The sequence below is a fragment of the Rhipicephalus sanguineus genome, chromosome 3 (assembly GCF_013339695.2).
Source record: "Rhipicephalus sanguineus isolate Rsan-2018 chromosome 3, BIME_Rsan_1.4, whole genome shotgun sequence".
Classification (NCBI taxonomy): domain Eukaryota; kingdom Metazoa; phylum Arthropoda; class Arachnida; order Ixodida; family Ixodidae; genus Rhipicephalus; species Rhipicephalus sanguineus.
Window position 1 is genome coordinate 31,408,044 of NC_051178.1, and position 27,448 is coordinate 31,435,491.

Sequence of the window (27,448 nt, forward strand, 5' to 3'; positions counted from 1 at the left end):
TTGACAGCCGGGCTAGTTGGTTTCGAGTCATCTCGAATTGACTTGTACAGGGCAAAATACGACGGCAAAGAAGCGCACATCCGCAGCGCTCTTTATTTCTCTCCCTCCCTCCCTCCCTCCCTCCCTCCCTCCCTCCCTCCCTCCCTCCCTCTCTCTCAGCAAGAATGATGTAGTTCACAGCGTTGTACACGCGCACAAACCGCTCAACATCGTTATACTACAATTGAAAATCTCGTCAGCTGCTATAAGTAGCCGCTGCCAATGTGATCGGCGGGTAGCTTTCTTGAATTACGGCTACTCCAAAAAATGTTTAGGTATTGTTCAGCATAGTAATGCGCTGTTTAGTGTGCACACGTAATTTTAACACCGCGAGATTCCATGTATTTGTGACGTCGCATAACAAGCACGTGATTTTAAGGCACACCGAAAATTTTTGACGAATGGCGATGAACCAATGACCAAAAATATTGTAGCGGGGTTGCAGCTACGACTATGGTGAGGTTTGCGAAGAAGAGGCAGACGACGTGTCGGTGTTCTGAAAGTAACAACCGCCATCTTGACTGCTGGACTATCCTACACTGTAAATAAGTTATAAATATATTCGCAACAATATGCCGCATTGAAATTAGTGTATTCTCTTATTTTTTATGTAGTCGTGCATGAGTGGTCATTATGCAATGGATCAGTTTGTGGTAATTTGTGGCATCGCGTAACGAGCAGTTGCAGTATGCATGAGCCAGAAAACTTTGACTTATCATAACAGTTAATGGCCAATGCGGATGGAAACAATGCGGGGTAGTTTAACGTACGTTATAATCACCCACATTATAAAACAATTTGCTTACACAGTTTGCATAGGCGTACTTGGAGGGCCGAATGGCCTTCCAAGCAAAGTAGAAAACAGCGCAATACAACGAAGAAAAGAAAGACCAAACAGGACCAGCGCTGATCCTGTTTGGTTTCTCTTGTCTTCGTTGTATTGCGCTGTTTTCTACTATGAAGTTCGCACGCTCCAAGCAAAGTTGCAAATACAAACATGATAAGTATAAAGAATGTACTACGCCTCCAATACCACAAATTCTTATTGAAAAAGAACTTTTGGTTGACAAGTTAACAATATTAGTAATGTAATAATGCTAATAACAATAACGGTGCGCTAGAAACACTATTTCGACTAGGAGCAACCAAGACAAAATATAGAATACGCAAACCTGAATATCTGCAAGAAAGTGTAGCACTAATTACGGAAACGAAAAAGCGCAGTCACTGCTACCTACATAAAAAAACGAAATTATTAGTGAGCAGTTTCTAGACGTTAACGGAATTTTTTAATAATACAAATCTATACTACTGGCGAGGCTGCCATCGACATAATTGTATTCATGCATTAAGCTGTGCGGTTGATCACAAGCATAAGCGGTATATGTATGGCTGACTGTACCTTTTCTATAATCTTATTAAACACTGCTAACAACATTTTAACTGTATATGAAAAATCACATCAAATTGAGATAGAATGCAGTTCTCTATGTCTCTCTCTCTCTCTCTCTCTCTCTCTCTCTCTATATATATATATATATATATATATATATATATATATATATATATATATATATATATGTGTGTGTGTGTGTGTGTGTATATGTCGAGAAAAGATGATTCTGTCTCCGGGTAAATATACGCAGTACATTCCCTCGAGTGAATACCTCGAGTACATTCCCCAAGACATCCGCTCGAACTATGAAGCACTGGTGTCGGCGCTCGAAAGCCGATTTGGTGACCGTCATCTTCTTCAGCTCTACCTCACACAACTGAAACACGTCCGGCAGGGTCGGCGAGACCTTCAAGAACTCGCTGCTCACGTCGATAGCTTGTCCCGGAAGGCCTTGTCGGGTTGCCCTACCGCAACCATGGACCTTATTGCTGCTAATGCCTTTGTTGACGCCATCAATAACAGAAACGTCCAGCGCTTCGTCCGCCTCGCTCGTCCGATCGACGTACCATCAGCTCTAGCCGTCGCTCTTGAGGCAGAGATACAAGAACGCTCGCAAGCAGCTGAAGGTCCGTACCGGAGGCCAACCTACACGGACGTGCCCTCCGGGGCCCGAAATTCTCCTGCTCGGCTACACGAGCATACAGCGATGTTTCGCTGCTACCACTGCAACGACGTTGGGCATTTTGCTCGTAACTGCCCTGGAATGTCCGAGTCGCTGCCAAACTCGGTTGCTCGTGCAAAGCGTCCCTTGGGAAACTACAGTGCGGGCCGCCGAGGGCAGGACCCCGCATGATGACTGAAGCCCCTCTCCTTTCACTTGGCCCCTTCACCGAGATGCCAACTCTGCCGGTGAAGCTTGGAGATCCGCCGCAGCGTGTTGAAGCACTTGTGGACACAGGGGCTGCCTTCAGTTTTCTCACGTCCAGTTTCTTGTTTGGAAGATTTTTGGTGAGCCCTGCACAGGTCGATCGACCCCATCTCGTCCTGGCTGACGGAGCTGCTCTACCTAGCCTAGGCGAAGTCTCCTTGAATGTGTGTGCGCTTGGGAAGAAAGCGAGACATCGGTTCCTTGTCGTCCCAAACCTGTGTGTGCCAGTGATCTTAGGCTGTGATTGGTGTGCAGCGTTTGGCGTTCGTTTGCAGTTTAGCGGCACTGATTGCACCATTGACCTGATATCTACCACGTCGATACCACCGCCAGCAACTCTTGAAGCCTCCAATAAAGCTTGTCCTTGGCAGTCGTATTTCCCGTTACATCAAGTAATTTACAGCACTGTTCGCAAAGTCTGTTCCGTGCTCGCTGCCAACTACCGCATGATGAAAAGTCTGGTTACTAAATTTTCTTCGCAATTCGGCATTCCAAACACGAGGACATGTATGGCCGTTGGTGCAAACAGAAGTGAACAACCCGAAGTTGGAAAATCATCACCTCTTTTGCATCCTGTGATTACGGCAACTTCAGTTACCATACCCTTGTCGTCTGCTGCGTGGGTGCCCGTTTACAGCCACGCGAAGTCTTTTGTCGACACGGACATTCTTGTAGAAAGCACCGTTTGCTCCCGGCCTGGAGGTGAATTCGCAATGCCACGGGCCCTTCATCACTGTTCCGGCAATACCTTTGCAGTGCTTGTCTTCAATCTGTCCGACAGTAACCTGCGCGTGCCGTCAGACACCGTTCTCGGTACCTGTACCTACCTTGAAGCCCCGTCTGTCGTGGCAGTAGTGCAGCCCGGAGCACCTTCCCCACCAGCTACTTCGCCCTTAGATTGGAATGAATTCAACTTCGGTCCCAACTTAACTCCGTCACAGAAATCAGATATACAAGCACTTCTACGAAAATTCCGTAACTGCGTGGCCATGTCACCCAGTGAGCTCGGCCACACTCCCTTGGTGCAGCACAGAATCGATACCGGATCTGAAATTCCTATTCGACATCACCCGCGGCGAGTCTCTGCCTCTGAACGCGCAGAAATCGCTAAGCAAGTGGATGACATGCTTAAACGTGGTATCATATCACGCTCGTCCTGGTCGTCCCCCGTAGTACTCGTCAGAAAGAAAGACGGCACGATTCGTTTCTGTGTGGATTATCGACGACTAAACAGTGTCACCAAACCGGACGTGTATCCACTGCCTCGTCTTGATAATGCCCTTGACCGCCTGCATGGTGCCAGTTTTTTCACTACGCTGGATCTTCTTTCTGGCTATTGGCAAGTGGAACTAGACCCAAATGACGCTGAGAAGACCGCCTTTACAACTCCCGACGGACTATACCAGTTTAACCGCCTGCCATTTGGCCTCTCCAACGCTCCCGCTACATTTCAGCGATTAATGGACCGGGTTCTTGGGCATCTGAAGTGGTCGATGGCTTTGGTTTACTTAGACGGCATCATCGTTTATGCTCCTACGTTTCCCGAACACCTCAGGCGCTTGGAAATGGTCCTGCGTGCTCTACAAGACGCTCGTCTTTGCATTAAGCCTTCAAAGTGCTTCTTCGGCTTCTCGGAAGTTATTTACTTGGGACACGTAGTCAGCGCCAAAGGCATCAGCCCTGATCCGACCAAGCTCCAAGCCATCGCCTGTATTCCGCCTCCCACCACGGCTAAGCAGCTCAAAAGTTTCCTAGGCTTTGCTTCATATTTCCGGCGCTTTGTCCCTGACTTCGCTTCCCGCGCAGCACCTCTCAACGAATTGTTGAAGAAAGAAGTTCGCTGGAAATGGGGTCCCGATCAAGAAGCTGCCTTCCGCGACCTCCAGACTGCCCTTCAGGCGCCACCGACACTCGCGCACTATGACGAGAACGCGCCGACTATTCTACACACGGACGCCAGCGGGCTTGGCCTCGGAGCTGTTCTCTTGCAACTTAACGAGGACGGCCAGGAGAGGCCGGTCGCTTATGCTAGCCGCCGGCTCAGTGAACCAGAGAGCTGATACCACGCCTCCGAACTTGAGTGCCTGGCGGTTGTTTGGGCAGTCGAAAAATTTCGCCCGTACGTTTATGGTAAAACCTTCACGGTCGTTACCGACAACGTCGCCCTTCGCTGGCTTCAAACAAAAAAAGACCTCAACGCGAAGTTAGCCAGGTGGGCTCTAAAGCTCCAAGATTATACCTTTTCCGTTGTCCATCGGAGTGGCGCTCGCCATCAGGACGCTGACTACCTTTCTCGCCACCCGACAGCTCTCAACGGCACCTCGCCAGTCACCGCAGTGCTTGATTTACGCGCCACACAGCCACAAGACGCAGAAATCCTCGATATAATCCAGCGGTTGTCCGGGGAAGTACGCACTCCCAAGCGTCGTCGTGAAAGTCTCGCTGCGTCTTATGTCGTCCGAGATGGAATCCTTTTTCACCGAAATCATCGGGATGGGTCGTGTGTGCCTGTCGTGCCTGCAGCCATGCGACAATCGGTGCTGTTCATGTGCCATGACACCCCGACTGCCGGTCACCTCGGGCTTCACAAGACGCTGGCACGCATCAAAGAGAGGTTTTGGTGGCGACGCATGCAGACTGACGTCTCCCGCTACGTTTTGTCGTGCACGGTCTGTCAGGCACGGAAGGCCGTCACAAATCCGCCACCGGTCCCCATGCAACCTATTCATCCTCCAGAAACGCCTTTTGAGATAGTGGGACTTGACCACATGGGCCCGTTTCCACGTACGTCGCGCGGCAACAGGTTCCTCATCGTTGCCACGGACTATCTCACGAAGTGGACCGAAATCAGGGCCGTCCCTAACTCTTCGGCGCAGCACGTCCTCACGTTCATAAACGAGTGCATCGTTTTTCGGCACGGTACACCACGCTTGCTCATCACCGACCGCGGCACGGCCTTCACGTCGCGTGCATTCAGAAACCTATTGAATAACCATGGAATTCAACATGCAGCGGCCACCCCTCAGCAACCACAAACAAACGGTCTGGTGGAACGTACAAACCGTACCATAAAGGACATACTGTCGTCGTACGTGAGTCCTAGTCATGACAACTGGGACGAATACGTTGCCGCAGCTGTCTTCGCCCTCAATACGTCACAGCAGGAAATCACACGGGAGTCACCGTTCAAACTTGTCTACGGAAGGACGCCAAGGCTTCCGCAAGAGAGTTTCTTTGGGTTGAGCACAACGGCGCACCACCGTCCTGACGACACCAGTACTGCGGAGCTCCTTCGGAAGGCTCGCTTTAGAGCGCACCTGGCCATAGCGCATCACCAGGCGAAATTCCGCTCGCCTTCCCTTGAGAATTACACCCCTTTCAAACCGGGAGACCTAGTGCTGGTTAGACGCACCCAGCGTGCTCCACAGCGCTGCCAGAAGTTTATTCCCCGGTTTTCGGGTCCATTTCGGGTGGTGAAAGCCCTAGGCCCTGTTACGTTCCGCTTGGAAGTTATTCCAGAACTGGGCACCAAAAGCCGAAACCGTGTTTTTCCCGCCCATGCAAGACAGTTGAAACTTTATGTGCCGCGTGATTTTTGTATTCCCGCCTCTTCGTCTTCAAGCTCCGACTCTGGGGGAGAGGGGGTGGCGAATGTAGTGGATCATACCAACGAAGTGATTGGGTAGTGGATCACACCAACGAAGTGACTGGCGCGTGTAGGGGAGTCTAGTGAAAGAGAACAAAAAGGATGGAGTTGTGTTGGATCGTGTTTGTGTGAGTTGCTCTTGTACGTTACATTATATATATATATATATATATATATATATATATATATATATATATATATATAAATGCGACCGTAGTGGACGCCAAGCATCAACACGCCACTTGTCGTCCATAGTGAAGTCTCATTCACTCAGACCACCCCGTCCGCACAAAACTGAATGCGCTTGGTACACCTGCGGCTCCTTTCGCGGAAGAAGCAGGCTATATGGTTACTCCGCTTGGCGGCTTCCTTTTTGGGTTGTTCGTTTTTTCGCTGGGGTCGCCGACGCAATCAGTGCTCATTGCTAGATGACCACGCCTATCTTGCCAGACAGGTTCCAGCCACCCCCTTTTCGTCGATCTATGTCAAAGCATAATAAGTGTAGTGTTCGCGCCTGACGTGTTCAATAAGGGGAAATGAACCACACGAATGAAGGTCTCTCAGCGCTATAAGACCACAAGTGTTCCGTACACGCACACACATCAGCGCGCGCTCGAAACCGGAGAGCTCACATGCTTTTCAGAGAGAGAGTTCAGGCGCATCTTGATAGGAACATCTTGTAGTTGGTGCATACTTGCCAAGATTTGTTAACCGCGCAAAACTGGGAAAACGCTTTGCGTATAGGGAAGCGCGGAAGCTGTTCGGAAGAAAGGACAGGAAGGGCGTCACCTGAAGGTGCTTACCTGTTTGTGCTCAAGCATTCGGACACTCTTGTGCAACCTCGGAAGTAGGGGGCCAACTAGGCGGTGGACATTGATGATTTATTTTACTCACGACGAAATTTGTCCGGGAGGCAATTGACTCTTAGGGTCTGGTGCCCTTTCAGGATGGTTGCCTTATTACGACCGATACTCTTACGGAGCTATTGACATGCTATTGGCCTCTACGTTTGTTAGTTTTAACGGTGAGACTTATACAGAGAAAAGGGGATTTTCATTGGGTCTTTCCTGTCCTGTGCACTTTCTTCCGAACAGCTTCTACGCTCCCGTTCGCAAGATTCTGAACCAACTAGCACAATAACTCACTATTTTGGGCAAACGGACAATCACGAGAGATGACACTCTAAACAGACCACACGCATACTACCAATTCATTTAGTTCACGTAGAGCGTTACAATACGTAACATCGCAAAACACAAATATGCAGGCTTGATCTTTTATACATGTGTCACATGTGCAGCATTCTCTTTAGAGAGTCACATTGACTCTTTTGGAAAATCGTGCGTCCCGCGACTTTCCCAAAGAGAGTCAATGTGACTCTCTAAAGAGATTTATACATACCACGACTCTCCTAAAGAGTCAACATGCCTCTCTAAAAATAGTGCTACACATGTGACTCTCACATGCATAAAACAAGAGTCAAAGGATACCTTTTTTTCTTAGACTGTACATGTGGCCTGCGGGCGGGGTGTTTGAGACACCCGTCCTAGGCGCTAGATATATATATATATATATATATATATATATATATATATATATATATATATATATATATATATATATATATATATATATATATAGTAAAAGTGCGCAAGCGCTGGAAATTAGTGCGGCTGAAGCAGATATGAAAAGAACCGGCCGTCTCCGTCGCACGAACGGTACATGCGATAACATCTAAGGAACCTCGATGCCAGCGCCGCCGCTTCCAGGGTGGAGACACCTTTTGAACCACTCCGCGCCGCCTTTTCATCGCGGGGAGACATGATGAAGTGTCAAACTAAGTGCGCGGGGATGGTGCTGCAAACGCATTCGTGTTACGTTATTAGATTCCAAGCGAAACGTCCCAGCCCAAAATTCCACCACCAGCGATTCTATTGAAAAAAATTGCGATAGCAGGTAATTGTGCGAGACCAATTACAGTAAAGTATTTTCGCTGAAATAAAAATTATGCTGTCACGTGACCGCCCTTCGAGTGTTCCGGCGAGAAGGAAAAATTAGGTGGGAATACGTATTCAACTTTGAAACTAGGTACAACGGCACATTGCGTTTTAAAACATTCTATTGTCATTGTCCTTTCACTTCAACGATACGAGAAACAGCGCGACACACAGGACAGTGAAAGAGACGGACCAAGCGCTGACTTACAACCAAGGTTTTATTTCGTACATGGGGGTATATATAGCACACGCAACATGAAAGGAAGGAGAGAACAGTGACGTGGAACTTTTTTCACGAATTCTATGAACGCTTCTGAAAAAATAATAAATCCATCATCCACTAGACAGATAGGCAATTTCCCTGGTGAGGAGCGCTACCGAAGGCACACTCACGCACCTATCACCTTTTTTGTCAATGGAAAATGCCTCATAAATCTCACGTGCTCGTTGATCACTGTATCGCCGAAGTATCTTACATTGATCGAACATTGCATGACAGCCGCATGCGGAGCTGTGCGCAGCTAGGTGGCTGCCCACAGAACCCCTCATTAGATTGCGGTGTTCCCTGAGGCGGTCATTTACACACCGACCAGTTTGGCCGATGTAGCAGCGACCGCATGAGAGGGGGATTTCGTATACCGCGTTATGACAGCATTCAACAAACTTTTTGGCGTGTTTCTTGTCACACACGCGAGGCCCTCTGCCTTCTCTGTTCACCTTATTGCACATACCAGAGAACTTATTTTTTGCTGAAAAGACAACTCTGATGCCTGCTCTTTGTGCTACTTTTTTTAAACAATGCGACACCCTATGCAAATACGGAATTACCGCTGTTTTTGAAAGTGGGCTCTTTTCCTGACGCCTAATCAGTTTTTTTGGCTGTTTTAAGCCTTCTAGAAGACCTTCGGCAATGGAACACAGTAGGTTGTCCGGATAGCCTGCCATGCGCAGTCTGCGCACCTGCGAGTCAAAGCTAGTGCACATAGTGTGATGGCATGATCGCGTCAACGCTGCCCCTAGACAAGATTTTGCAATCGCTCGCTTGACAAGTTTGGAATGCGCAGAACTGTAAGGTAACAAGCTTTTCTTGGAGCGGGGGGCATACTGCCAGCACACGTGGTCAGATAAAAACATTTCAAGGTCAAGAAACCGAAGTCTGTTACCAGTGGGAAATTCAGTGGTTAGTTGCAGTTTGCTCATGCATGCAAGAGCGAAACACTTCAACGATTCGATCAGCACATTGCTGTGTGTCAGAGTGGTTAGAGCTGCAAAATATCAAAAAGTCGTCCACGAATCTAAACACTTTTACAGCGGTCGTTTGATGCAGGCATTCCATGAGGGATCTGTCATATTTGGCTAAAAGAATATCACTTAGGATAGGCGCTAGGCACGAACCTATGCAAACACCTTCTTTTTGAATATAAAGTTTGCCATCATGCTTTATAAATGTGGAACGTAAATAAAAGCTCAGCGTTTCTAAAAAATTCCTGACGCTGATTCCACACGAGTCCTGAAACCTAACGCTCCCATAGCGGTCGATGCATTCGCTCACCTCTGCGCAGACCTGGTCCAACGGCAAGGAATAGTATAGGTCCTTGACATCTACTGAAAAGAAGCTCACTCTTGAAGGACACCCGTGCTGAAGATAGTCAGACACTTCTTGTGGCTTTCTGATGAGGCAGGGATCCTCCACATCAAGGACAGATAGGGAACGTTGCAAGAACTTTCCCACAAGGCGCTGCCAAGTGCCCTGTTCCGACACAAAGACGCGGAAGGGAATCTCCGGCTTATGCGTTTTTGCCGAAAAGAACACCGAAAGGTTCAAGCCCTTCGCCGACCGCACTGACGACGCTAGTTTCTGAAGTCCAGCCTCTTCGCAAAGTGTGTCGGAACAGGGCATATATACCCCCATGTACGAAATAAAACCTTGGTTGTAAGTCAGCGCTTGGTCCGTCTCTTTCACTGTCCTGTGTGTCGCGCTGTTTCTCGTATCGTTGAACATGTACCAACCGGCCCAAATACGCACCTTAGTCCTTTCACTTGACGTCACAAGTAAATCCATATATTAATTTTCCGGCTTAAATACGCTTAGCAAAAAAAGCAAGAGAACATGCAAACTCGGACATTTTTCGTAAAAACGGCGACAATGTTTCAGCTGCAGAATTTCTTCAACTCCTTTAACAGACCATATGATATCTGTTAAAATATTTTCACCTTATGTAAACAAACGTTTATTGGAAAAAATTCCTGAAAAGTTGACAGAAAATGAGTTCTTTCAGAGATTCATTTATAAATTAAGCATCGAGGCCCTCGCGCTAAAAATACATGAAATAGTTTATTATATGCCAGAAGGCACGCAACGATTGTAGAAGCGCGCGAAGTGGCTGGCTAAACCGCAAGCGAAGCATATGGGCCGGTTGTCGCGTGTGCGTCAGGGGTTCTGAAGATGGCTTCGAGGTAGAACTTGGGGTGACAAAGGAGGTGGGGTGTTCATGGCCCCATCGCGGCAGGAAATGCAAATGTTTGACGCGCAGGTTGCGCTGAAACTGCGGCATAAGTAACAGGTGCAGTAACGAGAGCGCATAGTTGACCCAAAGGTAGCGACTCGGCAAGCTCCTCCCAGATGGCCCTTCTGATGGGAGCAGCCAGATGTGTGGCACGCTGTACAAGGCGATCGCCTAGCAGAGGCATAGACAATTGTAGCGCCACCTCTTCACGAACTAAGTCCTTGATCTGACCGGAGAGTGACATATCGGGCGTCGGGTTGGCGGCAAGCGTGAGACCCGAGAGCCAGTTGGCAGGTGCAATAGCGCTGCGCGCAAGGACCCTTTCTCGACGCAACTCATCGAAGCTCTGGCAAAGGGTGACGATGGCCGCGACAGAAGTAGGGGTTCGCGCAAGAAGCATCTGGAATGCGTGGTCCTCGATGCCTTCGAGGATATGCTTCACTTGGTCCTCTTCCCTCATGGAGGAATCGACGCGGGCACAGAGGTCCACGACATTCTCTGCGTAGCTGGTGTACGTCTCACCGGGCAGTTGAGCGCGCTGGCGTAGACGTTGCTGAGCACAGAGCTTTCTCAAGGTGGGGCGGCTGAAGACTTCCGTGAATGCTCTTTTGAAAGCGGACCAGGTCTGTAGTTGGCGCTCATGATTGTGGAACCAGAGGTTCGCAACGTCAGCAAGGTAGAAGATGACAGCACGTAGTTTCGCCGGGTCATCCCATTTGTTGTGCTCGCTGACACGCTCATAGACTGAAAGCTAGTCTTCTGCGTCAGTCTCACCTGCTGCGCTAAAGGCTCGAGGGTCGCGTTGCCGCTGGACGGCGCCGCAGGTGGTGGAAGCAACGGTGTCTTCAGGCAGATTGTCCACAGCGTCGCTAATAGTATCGGTTGAAGCAGCTGGCAACGTTCGGTTGCAAAGTTCCAGGTTGAGGCCAGGGATTCCAGCAACCTCCACCAGATGTCGTACGACAATTTATTATGAGGCAGTGACGTCTTAAACAGTCGAGGTAGCACCGGCTGAACACGGAGGTAGATTGTACGCACAGCAATAGACTCGGAAATGCTTCTTCTTTCCCTTCCATCTACAGTTTGAATATTCGAAGCGGTTGACTATTCGACCAGGCGTAAATAAATCTAAGCACACGCAGTACCGACAGGTACACCAGTTCCATTTTTACTGGAGGAAATGCTACTTCTGTTGTTTAAATTGGAAGTACAAACAGGGCTGTTCGGTCAGCAAGTTAATGATGGCTAGTAGAAGGATTCGCCTAAAGAAGATCCTTCTGGCTTGCAAGGGTTCTGGTAGAAAGCAAACTGATCAGGTTCAACAGAACAATACTCTGCAAATTGAACAATTTGCGATGATAATGCTTTTGAGGAGAAACTACGCCCACATATAAAATTATCATTTCGGCCACAAGAACGCCTGGAGTCACGACCACTCGTAGATTAAGCAAATCCGTCTACTACCCATCAATACCAATGCGAGCTAAGAGATCGCAACACAAGAGCCTCCTCTAGCAAAGCTCGTAGAAATCTATGTACCTACGGCGCGGTCAGACAAAGACTGCAAGCTGTGCTTCCTCGATCGCCAAACACCCATACTCACGTGTGCGCTGTGCTGCGAGTCCTCGTAGTCGGGAAAGCCTTCCTTGGAGGCCCCATTGGAGATGTGCGCGTCGGGACTCTTCACCAGCTTCGGCTCGGACTCGTGCGGAAGCGTCAGCGGCGGTGGCGGCGGCGAGGCCTGTGCGACGATACTCATTCCGTGTATACGAACATTCGTGCGTTAAATACATAGGTGTACAGTAACGATAAAAAGCCTTGTCATCGCAAATGCTGCATTTTTAGGCGCATGCGTTTCTCAGCTAGGTTGGCGAGAGCGCGTACACAGCTGGTGTCCGCAAAAGCCGTACCAAAAAGCACGCGACCTCTCCCACCGGAAGTGACGCCGCAACCACCTGCAAGTGTGGCGTAGGAGAGGCGAATCGCCCCAGAAGAGCGCCCCTTCCGTAGCAAAAAGAAATGTTTCCTCATCTCATAAGAATGTCCTAGGAGATGCTCTGCAAGATCTTCTCGTACCCTGAACATGAATCCTCAAAAATGGTATAGCGTACCTGCGCGTGATTGACCAATGTAATTCATGGAATATATTTTAACATGCACAGCTCATAACGAAGGAAACGTTTTGGTTTATGGGCGGTCTGTTGCACTCTTGTCAGTTGTGCTCATTAACCCTTTCAGCCCTGATTTTTTTATTTTGGTCGGAGACCTTTTTTGTGCATGTTTTCCTAATACTTAGGACCTCAGAAGACAAAAAAACGAAAAATTGAGCCAGTGGTGCAAGTATTTATGGATTAATTAACATGGAGTCAAATTAGGTCATCAGGGCTCAGTGGTTGTGAAATGAGAAAAATGGTTGCTTTTTTCCTGCTGATCACTAGAAAACACAAATGCGTACCATCTTCTTAATTCTCAGTGTGATACTCCTTGAAGCAGCTTCTGCACGACGTCCCGAAAATGGCGCTTACCCGCCTCACCTTACCCGCCTCGGCGTCACCCATGACTTCGGTCAAGCTTCTTCCTTGTGGCTTACAGCTCCGCAAATATGCCACAACTTTGATGTCAATCGCAGTGGGGATCATTAAAGAATTATTGCCCCAAGAATGATCAGTTTTGGTTTCATTTCCGAGGTGCTAGGGGAAATGTGTGGTGGTGTCAATTGACACCGCCAAGGCCGAAAGGGTTAATTTAAGATGATCTTTAACTATACTTCTTGTAACATAAGAATGAGAAATGAACGGCTGTAAACGTATTGAGAAACAAACTATCATAATCATAAACGGCTATGTGCCACAGAAATTGGGTTATTCCCACTACTCACCCCTGGTCCACAAAAATGAAGAAGGCAAAAACTATCATAATCAAAAACGGGTGTGTGCCACAGAAATTGGGTAAATACCACAACTCACCACTGGTCAACTAAAAATGAAGAAGGCAACAGTGAGCCCAACAAGTGGCTGCAAAGCGACGGCGGCGAGCCGAAGACCCCGAGAACGTACAACGAGAGGATACTAGGTAACGGGAAAGGCAACACCAGCTGCGAGAAGACCCCGAATCGATGGAAGGCCTGCGCCAACGACGACGTGCCCGTAGATCTATGAGAGGTGCGAACACTTGGTTTCAGCGCGAGCTTGTCTCTGGAGTTTTGGACATCCGTGTCGTGTCTGTGACTGTCTGTGGTTTAACTCAAACCTCTGTGCGCTGAAAATGAACGTAGAAACAACCTAGCATCACCTAGCTAAAGCCTAGGAACGACCTAGAAGCAACCAGGTTAGTCTTCAGAATCGTCCAGTTTCTCTCTTTCAAGCCTTGCGCGGCTTACTGCAAGGTTCGCCAATTTTGTTAGTGAATTTCGCATACCCTAAGAAATCTACCACACGGGGAAACTGAAAAGGAACGCCACTCTGTTGTAAAAACACAAATGGTGGGCATGTTGGAAACCACCATCCACCATTATAGTGGATTAATGTGGTGGGTGGATGGTGGGTAGGGGTGGAAGGCGGGTAGTGCGTGGTGGTGGATGCGGTGGATAGTGGAGAGTATATTAGGTGGGCAGATGGTGCACGGTAGCCTAGGTGGGTAGAAAGTCTGCCGTGTACAAGGTATGTGGCAGGTACAGAGATGACGGGCATATTTGTCAATGAAATATTTTTCTTTCCATGCTCTTTCAGTAACGATTGAAAACGTATCTTCCTGTTGCGCAAAGCACACAAGTTAACCACGGAAAACAAATTGTTAGCTCCTAGCTTGCTTTCCAAATGTGCTACCAGGACAAACAGGCACCATAATACCATGTTTGCACTAAGCAACAAACAGCCTGGCTATGTGAGTAACTTTATTCACTTTTCTACATTTCTTGGTGTTGTGCTTATTCCTTTGCCTTGACGAGCAGCTTCTGCAGAAAACCTTTGTAGAAAACCCTCACCACTTCATCATGGTAGTTCCTCAGTCGCTTTAATTGAAGCGGCTACAAAGAGATGCATTTCACCAAGCAACCTGAAAAATATTTAAAAAGCCTCATTAAAAATGCAAATGCCTTTTTTTCTCATATAATCAATTGTTGATGCGCCTTACACTGCTCCTTTCGCACAATGAAATACACATAGTGAGTCCTTGTTGCGAGTATGCCGTGTTGTTGGGCTAGTTGGTTTATAGATACACAGACACGTTTAAACTGGGCGAAGACAGCCCTCTAGAACACAGAAATTAGCACACACACGAAGCGCACGGTGTTTTCTGCGCTTAGGGTGTGTGTTTCTACGTTCTAACATTTTGTCTTTGCGAAGTTAAACGTATCTGCTGAACTTAGAACTAAGTCACTTCTTTCATAATACAGTAAAATCGCACTACAAATCACTACACCTGGTCAGCTATTACCGACTGTTATTATTTTAACGCGATAGCGTTAAATAGCTCGTTTCGCAGAAATTCCGGGTGTCGACGTCACTGATTGTGAGCGAAAAATCATCTTGTCTGTGGCAGAAAAATGAAGAATAAAATAAGTAATAAAAATGTTGGGTCCTAGTGAGAATCGAACCCACGCCATCTGCGTGGCAAGCAGATGTTCTACCACACAGCCACGCCTCTGCTTGGAACTGCACTGAAAGTAACTTTGATGCTTCAGAAACACACACGTCCTGTATGCAGGTGTCACAGTACGAGATGTAATATCGCGGTAATATTCCATGGTGCAAGCGTACATTGCCATCGGGCGTCACACCATGTGAATATTTATTTATTTATTTATTTATTTAGAAATACTGCCAATCTCATATGAGATCAAGGCAGGGAAAGGGGGGTTACAGCAACAGGAACAATCAGAAAATGAAATCATTAACAATCGTTCACAAAGTGACATAAAGTGATAACTTAAATAGTAATATATAGACACAGCAACAGATTACAGTAGGTAGTACAGCAATACGCAATAAATACATAAATACAAGCATAGTTAAATACACGTTATACAATATAACGGCTATTCCAATAGAAGCATAAGAGATAAGCAGAACACACCAGTGGATAAATTGTTGTGATCACAAAATAAGTAAGGTGATAAAGTAACTTAACCGTGCTATGTTAGTAAAGCTTCCTCGATTGTCGTGGAGAAGATCTCTAGTGAGAGAGTGTTAGCAATTGATGGGTCAAGTTCATTCCAGTCTATTATCGCTCTCGGGAAGTAAGAGTATTTAAAGCAGTTAGATTGGTCTGTATATTCAGTTAGCGTTATTGAGTGTTTGTTACGTGTAGGTCTTGCTGTGTTTATCGAAATATATGTAGTAGTATCGATGTTTAGCTGGTTGTGAAGGAGTTGGTGCATGCATTTCAATCTCGCTACTTTGGCTCTATTTTCAAGGGTAAGAAGGCCAGCGCGTTTTAGTAAATCCGTAGGTGAGTCTGAAATTTTATATTTGTTAAATACAAATCTAATGGCCTTTCTTTGGATCTTTTCTAGTCTATGAATGTTATGTTTCGTGTACGGAAACCATGCAATGTTAGCATATTCGAGAACTGTTCGGATAAAAGTTTTATATGCCAAAAGCTTGATGTCGGATGGCGCAAGACGGAGGTGTCTTCTGAGGAAAAAGAGCTTTTTTAAGGCAGTTGATGTAATGGTGTTAATGTGGGAGTCCCATCTAAGGTCGTGTGTAAGTAACAAACCAAGATATTTGTGTTCTTGAACTCGAGCTAGCTGAATGTTATTTGCGGTGTATGCGAATTCAGATATGTGTCTTTTTCTGGTAATTGTTAGCGCAGCTGATTTTTTAACGTTAAGGGTCATTTGCCAATCAGTACACCATTTGGAAACTGAGTGCAGGGCTTCATTTAAAGTTACGTGGTCTTCGGCAGAGTTAATTTCATGATAAAGTATACAATCGTCTGCAAACAATCTAATTTTAACGCCTATGTTAGATGGCAGATCATTGATAAAAATTAGGAAAAGAATTGGAGCCAGTACACAGCCCTGAGCCACACCAGATGTGACGGGAGAAAGAGAGGATGCCTGATGGTTAATTTCTACAAACTGTAGACGGTTGGTAAGGTAATCTTGTATCCAGGAAATGATGGGTCCGTTTCCTAGAGTTGATTCAACTTTAGTCATGAGTTTATTGTGTGAGACACGATCGAAAGCTTTCGAAAAGTCTAGTAGGAGAAGATCTATTTGTTTTCGGTTATCGATGCTGAATGATATGTCGTGGATTAGCTCAACAAGCTGGGTGACAGTGGATAGACCTTTTCGGAATCCGTGTTGGTAAGGTGAAAGGATGTTATTTTCTTCGAGGTATGTTGTTATGCTTTTAAGTAATATGTGTTCAAGGAGTTTACTGACTGTGCTCGTTAGGGAGATGGGCCTCTAATTAGAGACCTCCGCTTTGATACCGGATTTATGTACTGGAATGATTTTTGCGACTTTCCAATCTTGTGGTAATGTACAGGTTGATAAGGATTTGTTAAAAATTAAGCACAGGTATTTGGCTAACCATTCAGCATATCTCTTTAGGAATATATTAGGTATGTTATCCGGTCCCAGTCCTTTTTTAGTGTCAATATTGAGTAAGAGTCTAAGCAGACCAGGTTCGGTTACAACAGGTGCTTCTAAGCGTGTTCGGTTGCTTGGGTGAACGTGTGGAATGTTTCCATCATCCACGGTAAAAACTGATTGGAAATATTCATTAAAAAGATTCGCTCTACAGAGGTTGTCTTCTGAGGAAGCTGGGTGCTCGCTTTGGTTTTTGGGTTTAAAATAATTCCAGAACTTCTGAGGGGAAGCCTTTAGGAAGTTGGAAGGGGTATTGTTAAACTAATTCGCTTTAGACGCCTTTATTTGACTTTTCATGTTACGAATGGCAGCGGAAATGACTTCTCGAGATATGCTGTCGTGATTAGCTTTCCATTTCTTCCTTAAACGTTTTACCTTACGTTTAGCATGAATGACGTCGCGATTAATCCACGGATTGTTTTTCCTTGCCTTCTTTGTTTTCATAGGTACAAAATTGGTTAAACAAAAGATTACAATTTCCTTGAATCTATGCCATAATTGTTCAATGTCTGAGGTTGCGATATTGGATAGCTCTAGAAAAGTAGGAAATTGGTCCATGAGGTGATCAAGAATGCTGGTGTCGTCGGCACTACAGAAATCGTATCATAACGACTTCGCTGTTTAAAGCCAGCCACCCATTACAAAAGGCACACACTGCGTGTATTCCCTTAAGACCACGTAGTGGGTGCATCGCAACTTCGAAAATGTTTCTCGCGCATAATTGCTCCTGGTTTAAAGCATGCTACCCATTACCCAAAGCACACACCTTACTGCGCGTATTCAGTTACACACACATAGTGGTCGAAGTATGCACTAGGGGCATGATATTGCTATCGCCTTCACCGCTTAAAGGCGAAGCTTAAACGTTCCGCAATTTTTTTTTTCGAGAGCTGCCATAAACGGAATAGCGTCGCAATTCCATGCCGGGACAATTACTTGCCCTCGCAACAGGTAGGCAGCGTTAGCTTGATGGCAGCTCTTGAAAGAAATCTCGTTAAAACCACAAGCGGGTTAGTTCTGCCAGCAAGTAACCATCCCATCGGAAAATGATTGCGTAATTCGCTAGCCCGCGCTGAGCAAAGAAAAAAAAACATAAAGAAACCACAGCCTAAACTTTCGAACGTTGCAGCGGGAAATGAAATCCACAGTTGACGATGCCGGCAGCCGGCGAACGGGAATACAGAGCCGGCCAGTTTCCGCTTGCGCTGCAGTGCCGAAGCTCCCCCCCCCCCCCCCCCCCCCCCCCCCCGCGTTTCCCCGAAGCCAACCTTCAATATTATATCATCCTTCAGGGATGGATTCTTAACAAATTCGCATTGTTTCCGACATAAAAGCTTATGAGTGCACAAGGGTGCTAGCATAATCAATGTTGAATATTCAATCACCAAATGACACAAAATAAACGCTAATCAAAGATCGTCAAATGCAACTTATTGCACCTCACCGATTCCCACTCACAGCACAACCCGGTTGTAGCAACAATTTTTTTTCTTTTGGTTATTCCAAGTGCAGTGAGATTGCTAAATACCTGTGTAAGGCGAGCGCCTTTCTAGCAAAAATGTTATCTATGCATCCGTCTCGCATATACCAGCACTTCTTAACAGGAGCGATTAAGCTCTTCACAAACGCCGTGCGGCAGCAGGTTCGACACAATTGCGAAAACATTCAGCACCGCAGTATTCAATATCCCTTGGCAATAACGCACACAGCAATAATAATGCATAATGCGCGCACAGTAGCACTCACGGCCACCTACCTTTCTCAAGAAAACATGCTGGCAGCGTACTCATTGCGTCGTCCGCCGGTCTTCAGGTGATAATACGACTCGGCGTTGGCCGAGCACACCGTTTACGGGCATTCGTCAGTCTAGAGGCAATGTGGTGAGTTCCCGATGTGCACGAACTGTCACGTCGATTCTCCATGCCACAGCGCGCGTTGCGAGAAACTATTCCGGCGCTGGTCGTCGATGAAGTGCGGAAGCATTTGAAGATGGTGCATTCCAAGTCTAATCACGTCTATCACCAACAAATGAATCGTACTTGGGAAGCTGGCGGCTGCTGCTCACTTAGTTTGCCGCGTACCGCGCATCACATTGATTTAAGAAGTTCTGCCTAAGCCAATCACCGCAACATAAAACAAACAACGGCATGCACAAAAATCGACCGCAACATAGGTCGGCACTGTAAGAGAATACTCACTCACACTCACTCACCCCAATTTTTTCAGCCTTCGCACTCACGTTCATGCTCACGCCTACTCACACTCATAGGCACTCACTCACGTTCATACTCACGCCAGCTCACACTCATAGGCAATCACTCACGTTCATACTCACGCCTACTCACACATATAGACACTCATTCGCGTTCATACTCACGCCCACTCACACTCATAGGCACTCACTCAGGTTCATACTCACGCCCATTCACACTCATAAGCATTCACTCACGTTCATACTCACGCCTACTCACACTCATAGGCTTTCACTCACGTTCATACTCACGCCTACTCCCACTCACAGGCTCTCACTCACGTTCATACTCACGCCCACTCACACTCATAGGCACTCACTCACGTTCATACTCACGCCTACTCACACTCATAGGCACTCACGTTCATACTCACACTACTCACTCTCATAAGCATTCACTCACGTTCATACTCACACCTACTCACACTCATAGGCATTCACTCACGTTCATACTCACACCTACTCACACTCATAGACACTCACTCACGTTCATACTCACGCCTACTCACACTCATAGGCACTCACTCACGTTCATACTCACACCTACTCACACTCATAGGCATTCACTCACGTTCATACTCACACTCATAGGCATTCACTCACGTTCATACTAACACCTACTCACACTCATAGGCACTCACTCACGTTCATACTCACGCCTACTCACACTCATAGGCACTCACTCACGTTCATACTCACGCCTACTCACACTCATAGACACTCATTCACGTTCATACTCACGCCTAATCACAATCATAGGCGCTCACTCACGTTCATACTCACGCCTACTCACACTCATAGGCACACACTCACGTTCATACTCACGCCTACTCACACTCATAGGCACTCACTCACGTTCATACTCACACTACTCACACTCATAAGCATTCACTCACGTTCATACTCACACCTACTCACACTCATAGACACTCACTCACGTTCATACTCACGCCTACTCACACTCATAGGCACTCACTCACGTTCATACTCACGCCTACTCACACTCATAGACACTCATTCACGTTCATACTCACGCCTACTCACAATCATAGGCGCTCACTCACGTTCATACTCACGCCTACTCACACTCATAGGCACTCACTCACGTTCATACTCACACTTACAGGCACTCCCTCACGTTCATATTCACGCCTACTCACACTCATAGGCACTCACTCACGTTCATACTCACGCTTACTTACACTCATAGACACTCACTCAAGTTCATATTCACACCTACAGGCACTCACTCACTTTCATACTCACGCCTACTCACAGTCATACGTACTCAATCACGTTCGTAATCACACCTACTCCTACTCATAGGCGCTCACTCACGTTCATACTCACGCCCACCAACACCCACTGATGGGCATACTCACGCCCATACTCGAGCCCACTCGCACCCATTGAAGTTCATACTCACGCTTCCTCACATTCATAGGCACTCACGTTCATGCTCACACGACACGACCATTGGTACTCACTCGTGTTCATATTCACGCCCGCTCACACTCATAAGTGTTCGCTCACTTTCAGTAACGCCTCTCACACTCATTGGTACTCACTCACGTTGATACTCACGTGCACTGACTATCATACCTACTCACTCACGTTCACACTCACACGTACACACACTCATAGGCACTCACTCACGTTCATACTCACGCCCACCTGCGCTCATAAGTACTCATGTTCGCACTCAAGGGTACTCACACTTATGGGCACTCGCTCACGTTTATCCGCGATGCGCAGCGCCTATAGGGGCGCCACTGAAAGCCGCGTCGCGGCGGCCGTTGGAACCGCTCGCGGGTCGCGTAGCAGACGCCTCATTTGCGCGTGTGCGATTCGCCGGTTGTGCGCGTCCCAGATAATTACTTTTGCGGCAACAGTGTGCGCAAAGGAGCCGCACTTTATAATAGTGGACATGTGTCCGATGTCACAGCTGTGTGGGACGACAATGTCCCCATACGCGACAAGTGTTTGTCACAGACAATCGACAACAAGCTTCTCCTACGAAGTGGAGCTCATCGTAAGTACACCGCTTTCTTTATAACGTCCCGATCACTAACGCCTGCACGCGTTGACGCGTGAACCACTGTTTTTTCTCGACACAGTAGCTTCGTTTACGTGCCATGTGCTGATATAGTAGATTTTGAGGGAGCGCTGTCGCACCGGCGTATAGATTTCACAGGGTCGGCCACGTAATAAGGGTCAGCGTTGGTAAAACTTTGAAACCAGCACGATAAACTTGTGAAAAAATAAACGATAAGCTTGTCATCATCGGTGCAGAAGCGCACAGCGAACATTCTGCACCGATGATCGCATTCCAGTGCCATCAATAGGTAGAATGCAGCCGATTTCGTACAGCACACGTGTGATTCCACGGCGCTTTTTTAAAGGAGCCATCACCTGCCCTACATTCTCTCGCATTGAGCTTCGCGCCATTCGTTTTTCAAGTGAGCCAAGGTATCGCGTCTGATCAGTAATAACAACCTCATGTGAATTGTAGTGTCTACAATGCAGGCGAGGCGACCAAGTGTAAACGTAGTAGCGTTCGCTGAAAACGTAGCGACAAAAAAGAAGAAATAAAAACACGGTAATCGTTCTAACACTGCCGTAAACAAAGCGCGATTGCTTAGCTTCTACGCCGTACAGCCGCAATCCACCGCCGCCGTCGCTTTCGCTCATGAAATAGCACCGGAAACCTGTAGATGTGCGTTCCTGGCGATTTTTTATGTGTGTTTGAGCAGCCGACAACGCAGCAGGTATTTTTCGACATCGCTGAGGCCCGCCAGAATCGTTAAATCACGATGAAAAACACATCCATCCGTGCACTCGCGTATAGACGCTCGCGGGAACACTGCTCGCCGGGCCCCGCGAGCGCTTCCGAGCCATGGCGGCAGATGGCGTCGTCGGCGCTTTGCGCATCGCCTATACTCATACCTGCTCATACCCATCGGTACTCACCGGCCCATTCACATTGGTAAGTACTGACTCACACCTACTCACACCGGTGCTCACGTTCATACTCACACCTACTCACAGCCATTTGTACTCACGTTCACTCATGTCTACTCACTCCCATGGGTACTCACTCACATTCATACTCACACCTATTACACTCGTATGTTGCCTTCATACTCATGCCTTCTCACATCCCTCGTCACTCACTTATACTCACACTCACGCCTTTGAAATGAGTCTACTCATGAATGAACATGCCAAGCTTTCCGCTCTACTCAAACTCACATGCGGCCCCTGATGTCCATATTGAAGTACACTCCCGTTCACGGATACTCGCGTTTACACGTCTAATAGCTCCCATCTTCGATCATTACCACTCACACCTACTCAACCTCGCCGGGTCTCATTCAGATCTCCCTGTCACACTGGACAAAAGTTTTGTATGCATTCGCATCATCTCTCATATATTCTCGTTATATCCGAACGTGCAGATTTGTATGTTTGTAATGGAATGTCTCAGGGACAAGCCGTGGATTTTAACACTGGTTCAAGGGAAACGTGCTATGTATATGTATTATTATTTTTTTTTAATTTGAACTTTATTCAGACAGACATTGTCTGGGATGAAGGGGCTAAAGGCAGATGCAACAGCCTGACAAAGGCTGTTGTATATGGGATGTCGGGACCGCGGAAAATTTGTTCGAATTAACCGAATGCCGAATTATCGAAAGTATCAAGGAAACAATAAACAAGTGTCTATTACATCAATGCATTCGTCTTTTCTTGATGACCACTTAAATTCACGGTACATATCTGGCATAAAAGCAATGCAAATGCCGCAAATTTATTCATTCGCAACTCCGTTCACAATGTGACCGCGGCTCAAGACAGCCGTGTCTGAACACTAAACGTGATCTGCCCCCCTCCATTATTACGTACCGCCACCGCCACCACCCGCACGTGAAGATAACTTCTGCGCCGGAAAAATGATCGACAAATGATCGTTCGTTCATCGTAATGTCGCAACCGAATTTTATACCAGCATGCGCACTGCGGATGAATCTCTTCACCTTCAACAGCTTCCACTATGTTCGAGTTGCGTGACATTGCGCGCGCATTGCCCGAAGTCAAAACGAGGCTACTGAGTGCCGCATCCGCTGTGGACGAAAGTGCGGTCGCTAAATTAAGACACGATCGTAGCGACCACGCAGTTCCGAAGGCGCATGCGCGGCCTGCGCCCACAGTCCAAACGAAACTGCTCGGTACAGTATCCGCTGCTGAATAAATCTGGCTCGCTAATGCACAATAATGAATGGCTACTACACAGTTCTGAAGCGACGCGGCGAAAACGAAACTACTGCTTGTCGCAGCTTTGACCCGCAGTCGCCGCTGGCGCTATGGACGCGATCATAGATATATCACCCACGAAGTTCGCGTGCGCTGAGCAAAATCGAAGACAAAGCAAGTGGGCCGCAGCCGTCGAAGTCTTTGTCGCCAACAACGTGATTATGGTTAGATCGTGGACGGCGACCACGCCTTCATGAAGGACCGCAGCCGTTTGAGTTGTTCGCGAATGCCGTTTTTCCTCCTGTGAGTCGAACTCCGAGTCGAACCTCGGATTGCTTGGTGCGCTCCGAGGATCGTCCGAATTAACCGGGTTGTGGGCAAATATGACCGAATTAACAAGAGCTTGATACCATTAAACAATGCATGAGCTTGCCGCGACCAGAGAACACGTCCGAATTATCCGATTTTCCGAATTAACGAGGGGCGAATAACGACCTTTTAGCGTATAACCTTTCGTTTTCGTCGATTGACCAAACAGCAAATGTATGGCGCGCTTGTTTGCTAACTCCACCTTCACTGCTTATGCCAGGGGTTTAAAACTCACGTCAGCTAACGAGCCGCAGTCACGAAAATTTATTCCCGCAAGGGCCAGGACACAACGACGAAGGTAAGAGCGGGGGGCGGGTAGGAATAGCTTGTACAAAATGTCAGGCCATGCATAAACGTGTTCCGCTGCTATGTCAGGGACAATTTTCTCCCCCCCCCCCCCCCTCTCGCCCCTGAAAGTGCATTGCGCTTGCACGCTGCTCGACCAATATAGCATTGAATGCTTAGGTTTGTTTTGTCGGCGAACACAGTGAAAATCCAGCGCACAATCACGACGTCGAGTAAGAAGCACACCACCACAGCGCTGATCGGCCTTGTGCCACATTGTGATTTCTGTGCGCCACACCAGCGGCCGCGTTAATCCTTGGATTATGCCGCTTCTGAGACATGGCGAGTTGACGCCGCAGTATGGACGTCTGCGTTACGTCATAAAAATGTGTATCTAGCAGAGTGAATCGGTGTACTTCATATAAAGTTATTCGTATTAAGGCGAAAGTCTTATATGCCTCATCAAGCGGAAAAAGTGACCTGTAATGTCATGTGACGCTCCCTCTTAGTCCTTTTCTTTCGTCCATGTACAAGCCCAATCAGTAAAGACGCAAACACACGCACGAGATCACGGGAAATACATCATCCTCATTATGCGCTCGTGTCGACCACCGCCACGGGACCGGCGAGGCTGCCATCGTCCGAGGCAGCAGAAGAAATGGCCATAGCCTTAGCAATACTCCATAGTGGCAACGAGGACACACTTGTCGTGAGTGACGCCAAGACGGCGGTCAGAAACTTTACCAAGGGATGGCTCTCCGTCGACGCGGCGAACATGCAAAACGCCAGAGTCGCGGACTTTAAGTCCGGCGCGATCACCACCAAATCTGTGAAGTGATTCCCCGCGTATGTGGGAGAGCTTGGCAACGAACAAAGACCCGACCTCCCGTCGAACCACAACAAACGCGCCAACCGCGTTGCGAGACTGCTAACCCGCCGCGACGCGGACGAAAGGGCCGCGGCTGTGCGAGACATCGTCGATGGCGAGGCACCCAAGGTTGGAGGACATTCTTCTGCGACGATGATAACAGACCCCGAAGCCTTACAGGACTGCAAGGACATCATGGTCACGTACCACGAGATATTCAGCCACTACAGGAAAACGCCACCCCACAAGCAGCTAGAGAGGTCTCAGGCGTCTGAACTTAGACGTCTGCAAACTGACACATTCGAATATCCCCGGCATCTGAACAGGCTGTGTCCGTCGCTCCACCCGTCACCCGGCTGTCCGTGGTGCGGGCACGAAACAGCCAACATGGCACACATACTTTGGAAGTGCGAGTGCGGTATTCGCCGCCACTACTCGGACGAGGGAGTGTGTACCCCATGACGACTGGCTGAGCGGTGGTGAGCCGCCCTTCTCATCCCACAGCTAGTGGACCAAATCTGGGCTGTCCAGCGAGCCAGGGCTATCACCGAGGACGTCGCACGATGTTCCCCGGGCGACGGCTCCTGGGGGCCTAGCCCGGGCCAGTGATTCCTCGTTGGACTCTAAATAATTTAAAGTTCATTACCTACCTACCTCATCATTGCGCAACGGGCCAAAATGTCATCACAAACTCATCATTTATTAAGGCGAAAGCCTTTCATGTCTCACGCAAAGCACGAAAGGCTGGCTCAAAAAATCTAGTCATCTCACAAGTGGGAAACTGTGCACTACCTTCGCCTTCGCGGCCTTCGTGTGAAAAAGAAAAAGCAAAGCGGCGCTTGTGCGATATAAATTGCATGGTAAAATAGTCGCACCCGATGGCTTTGGTATCCAAGCCGTCTTAGGAGAATGTATCAGGGGCACTGTGAATCTTTTTCCTGGTTTCTAGGATATTCACGGTCCCTCGGTTCCTTCAAAGCCATTGTGCTGAGGTAGCCAAAACTTCTTTATCATATTGTCACGACGTCAAGACAGAGGCCGTAACGCACAGGATGATCGCGTCTTTTTTTTTCTACAATTTTTGCTTTTAAGTACATGTGAGAAGTCTGGGATACGCGAGAAAGTATTATGAAAGACGTAAACGCAGCCGGACTACTACGGACTACGAACTGGCACAGATACAGGTTGTCCTGTGATGTCATTTCCAGCTATTAGTTTTCGCAGTTTGCGGAGTATCAACGTGAAATATTTTTGCTATAGCCAAAGTGAAATGTAGTGATTAGTGATGCCGAAAATTGCGCTCAATCTGAAGAGAAAAAAAGTAAAGTAAACCGGCAAGAGACAGGCCAATATAGATACAGTCAGCATCAAAACAAATTTAGGATTTTCCCTGACAAATCACACGATGCTTTAGAACAAGAAGAAAATATGGACGTGGAACGATGAACAATACCTACACCACACTGATTTACGAAACAGCAATTTGAAGGTAAATCACGAAGGCAAGCATAAGTAAATTCTCCAAAACTACAAAAAAATAATAAACGACAACGCGTCAGTATTACTAACTCCAGTGATCAAATAGAATTAGTAGACTGTAGAAATTGGAACACCACTATGCTAGTTGGCGAAATCATTTACTGTTGCTGAGCGCTCACTTATTTTCTCTGATAATAATAGTATCTGGGTTTAACGCGCCAAAACCACGATATGATTATGAGGCGTGCCGCAGTGGAGGGCTCCGGAAATTTTGACCAGCTGGTGTTCTTTAACGTGCACTGACATCGCACAGTACACGGGCCTCTACCACCACGCCTCCATCGAAATGCGACCGCCGCGGCCGGGGTCGAACCCGCGACCTTCGGGTCAGCAGCCGAGCACCGTAACCGCTACACCACCGCGGCGGACTCTTACTTTCTCTGGTATTAGCAAAAAGGTTGCTCGTGGTGGTGTTGCAAACGTCACCGGTCCCAGGACAATTAATAGTAGAAACAGTGCTACACTCCAAGAAAAAAAAAAGGTCAAAAGGGGGTCACGGCATCCGACTCTCTTCGGTAATTCATTTGACCCCTTTTGGAAGGTAGAATCAGAAAATGATATTTAACTTTTCTGCAAGAGTCAGTTGTCATTCTTGCAGCGCGTTTTGATCAGCTAGCGTGTCGAAGACGCCGCCGTATGCATCATGCGCGTGCAAAAGTATACGGACCACGGGATCGCGTGGCAGAATGCATCGACGCGCCATCTACCGACGCTGCGCCTGCTGTCGAGAGCATCACTGAAGCAGCGGTGCGCATGCGCGTCCCTACATAT

At 47.6% G+C, this 27,448-nt stretch overlaps 1 protein-coding gene across 1 annotated transcript in view; it reads right to left on the bottom strand.

Moving 5' to 3' along the window:
* Positions 1-12,272, bottom strand: part of LOC119385365 (indolethylamine N-methyltransferase-like) — a 74,386-nt gene extending 62,114 nt beyond the window's left edge. Inside the window, exon 1 of the mRNA XM_037652817.2 lies at positions 12,117-12,272. Within this exon, the coding sequence (XP_037508745.1) occupies positions 12,117-12,272 (156 nt within the window). The remainder of the gene's footprint in view (positions 1-12,116) is intronic.
* Between the last annotated feature and the right edge of the window lie 15,176 nt (positions 12,273-27,448).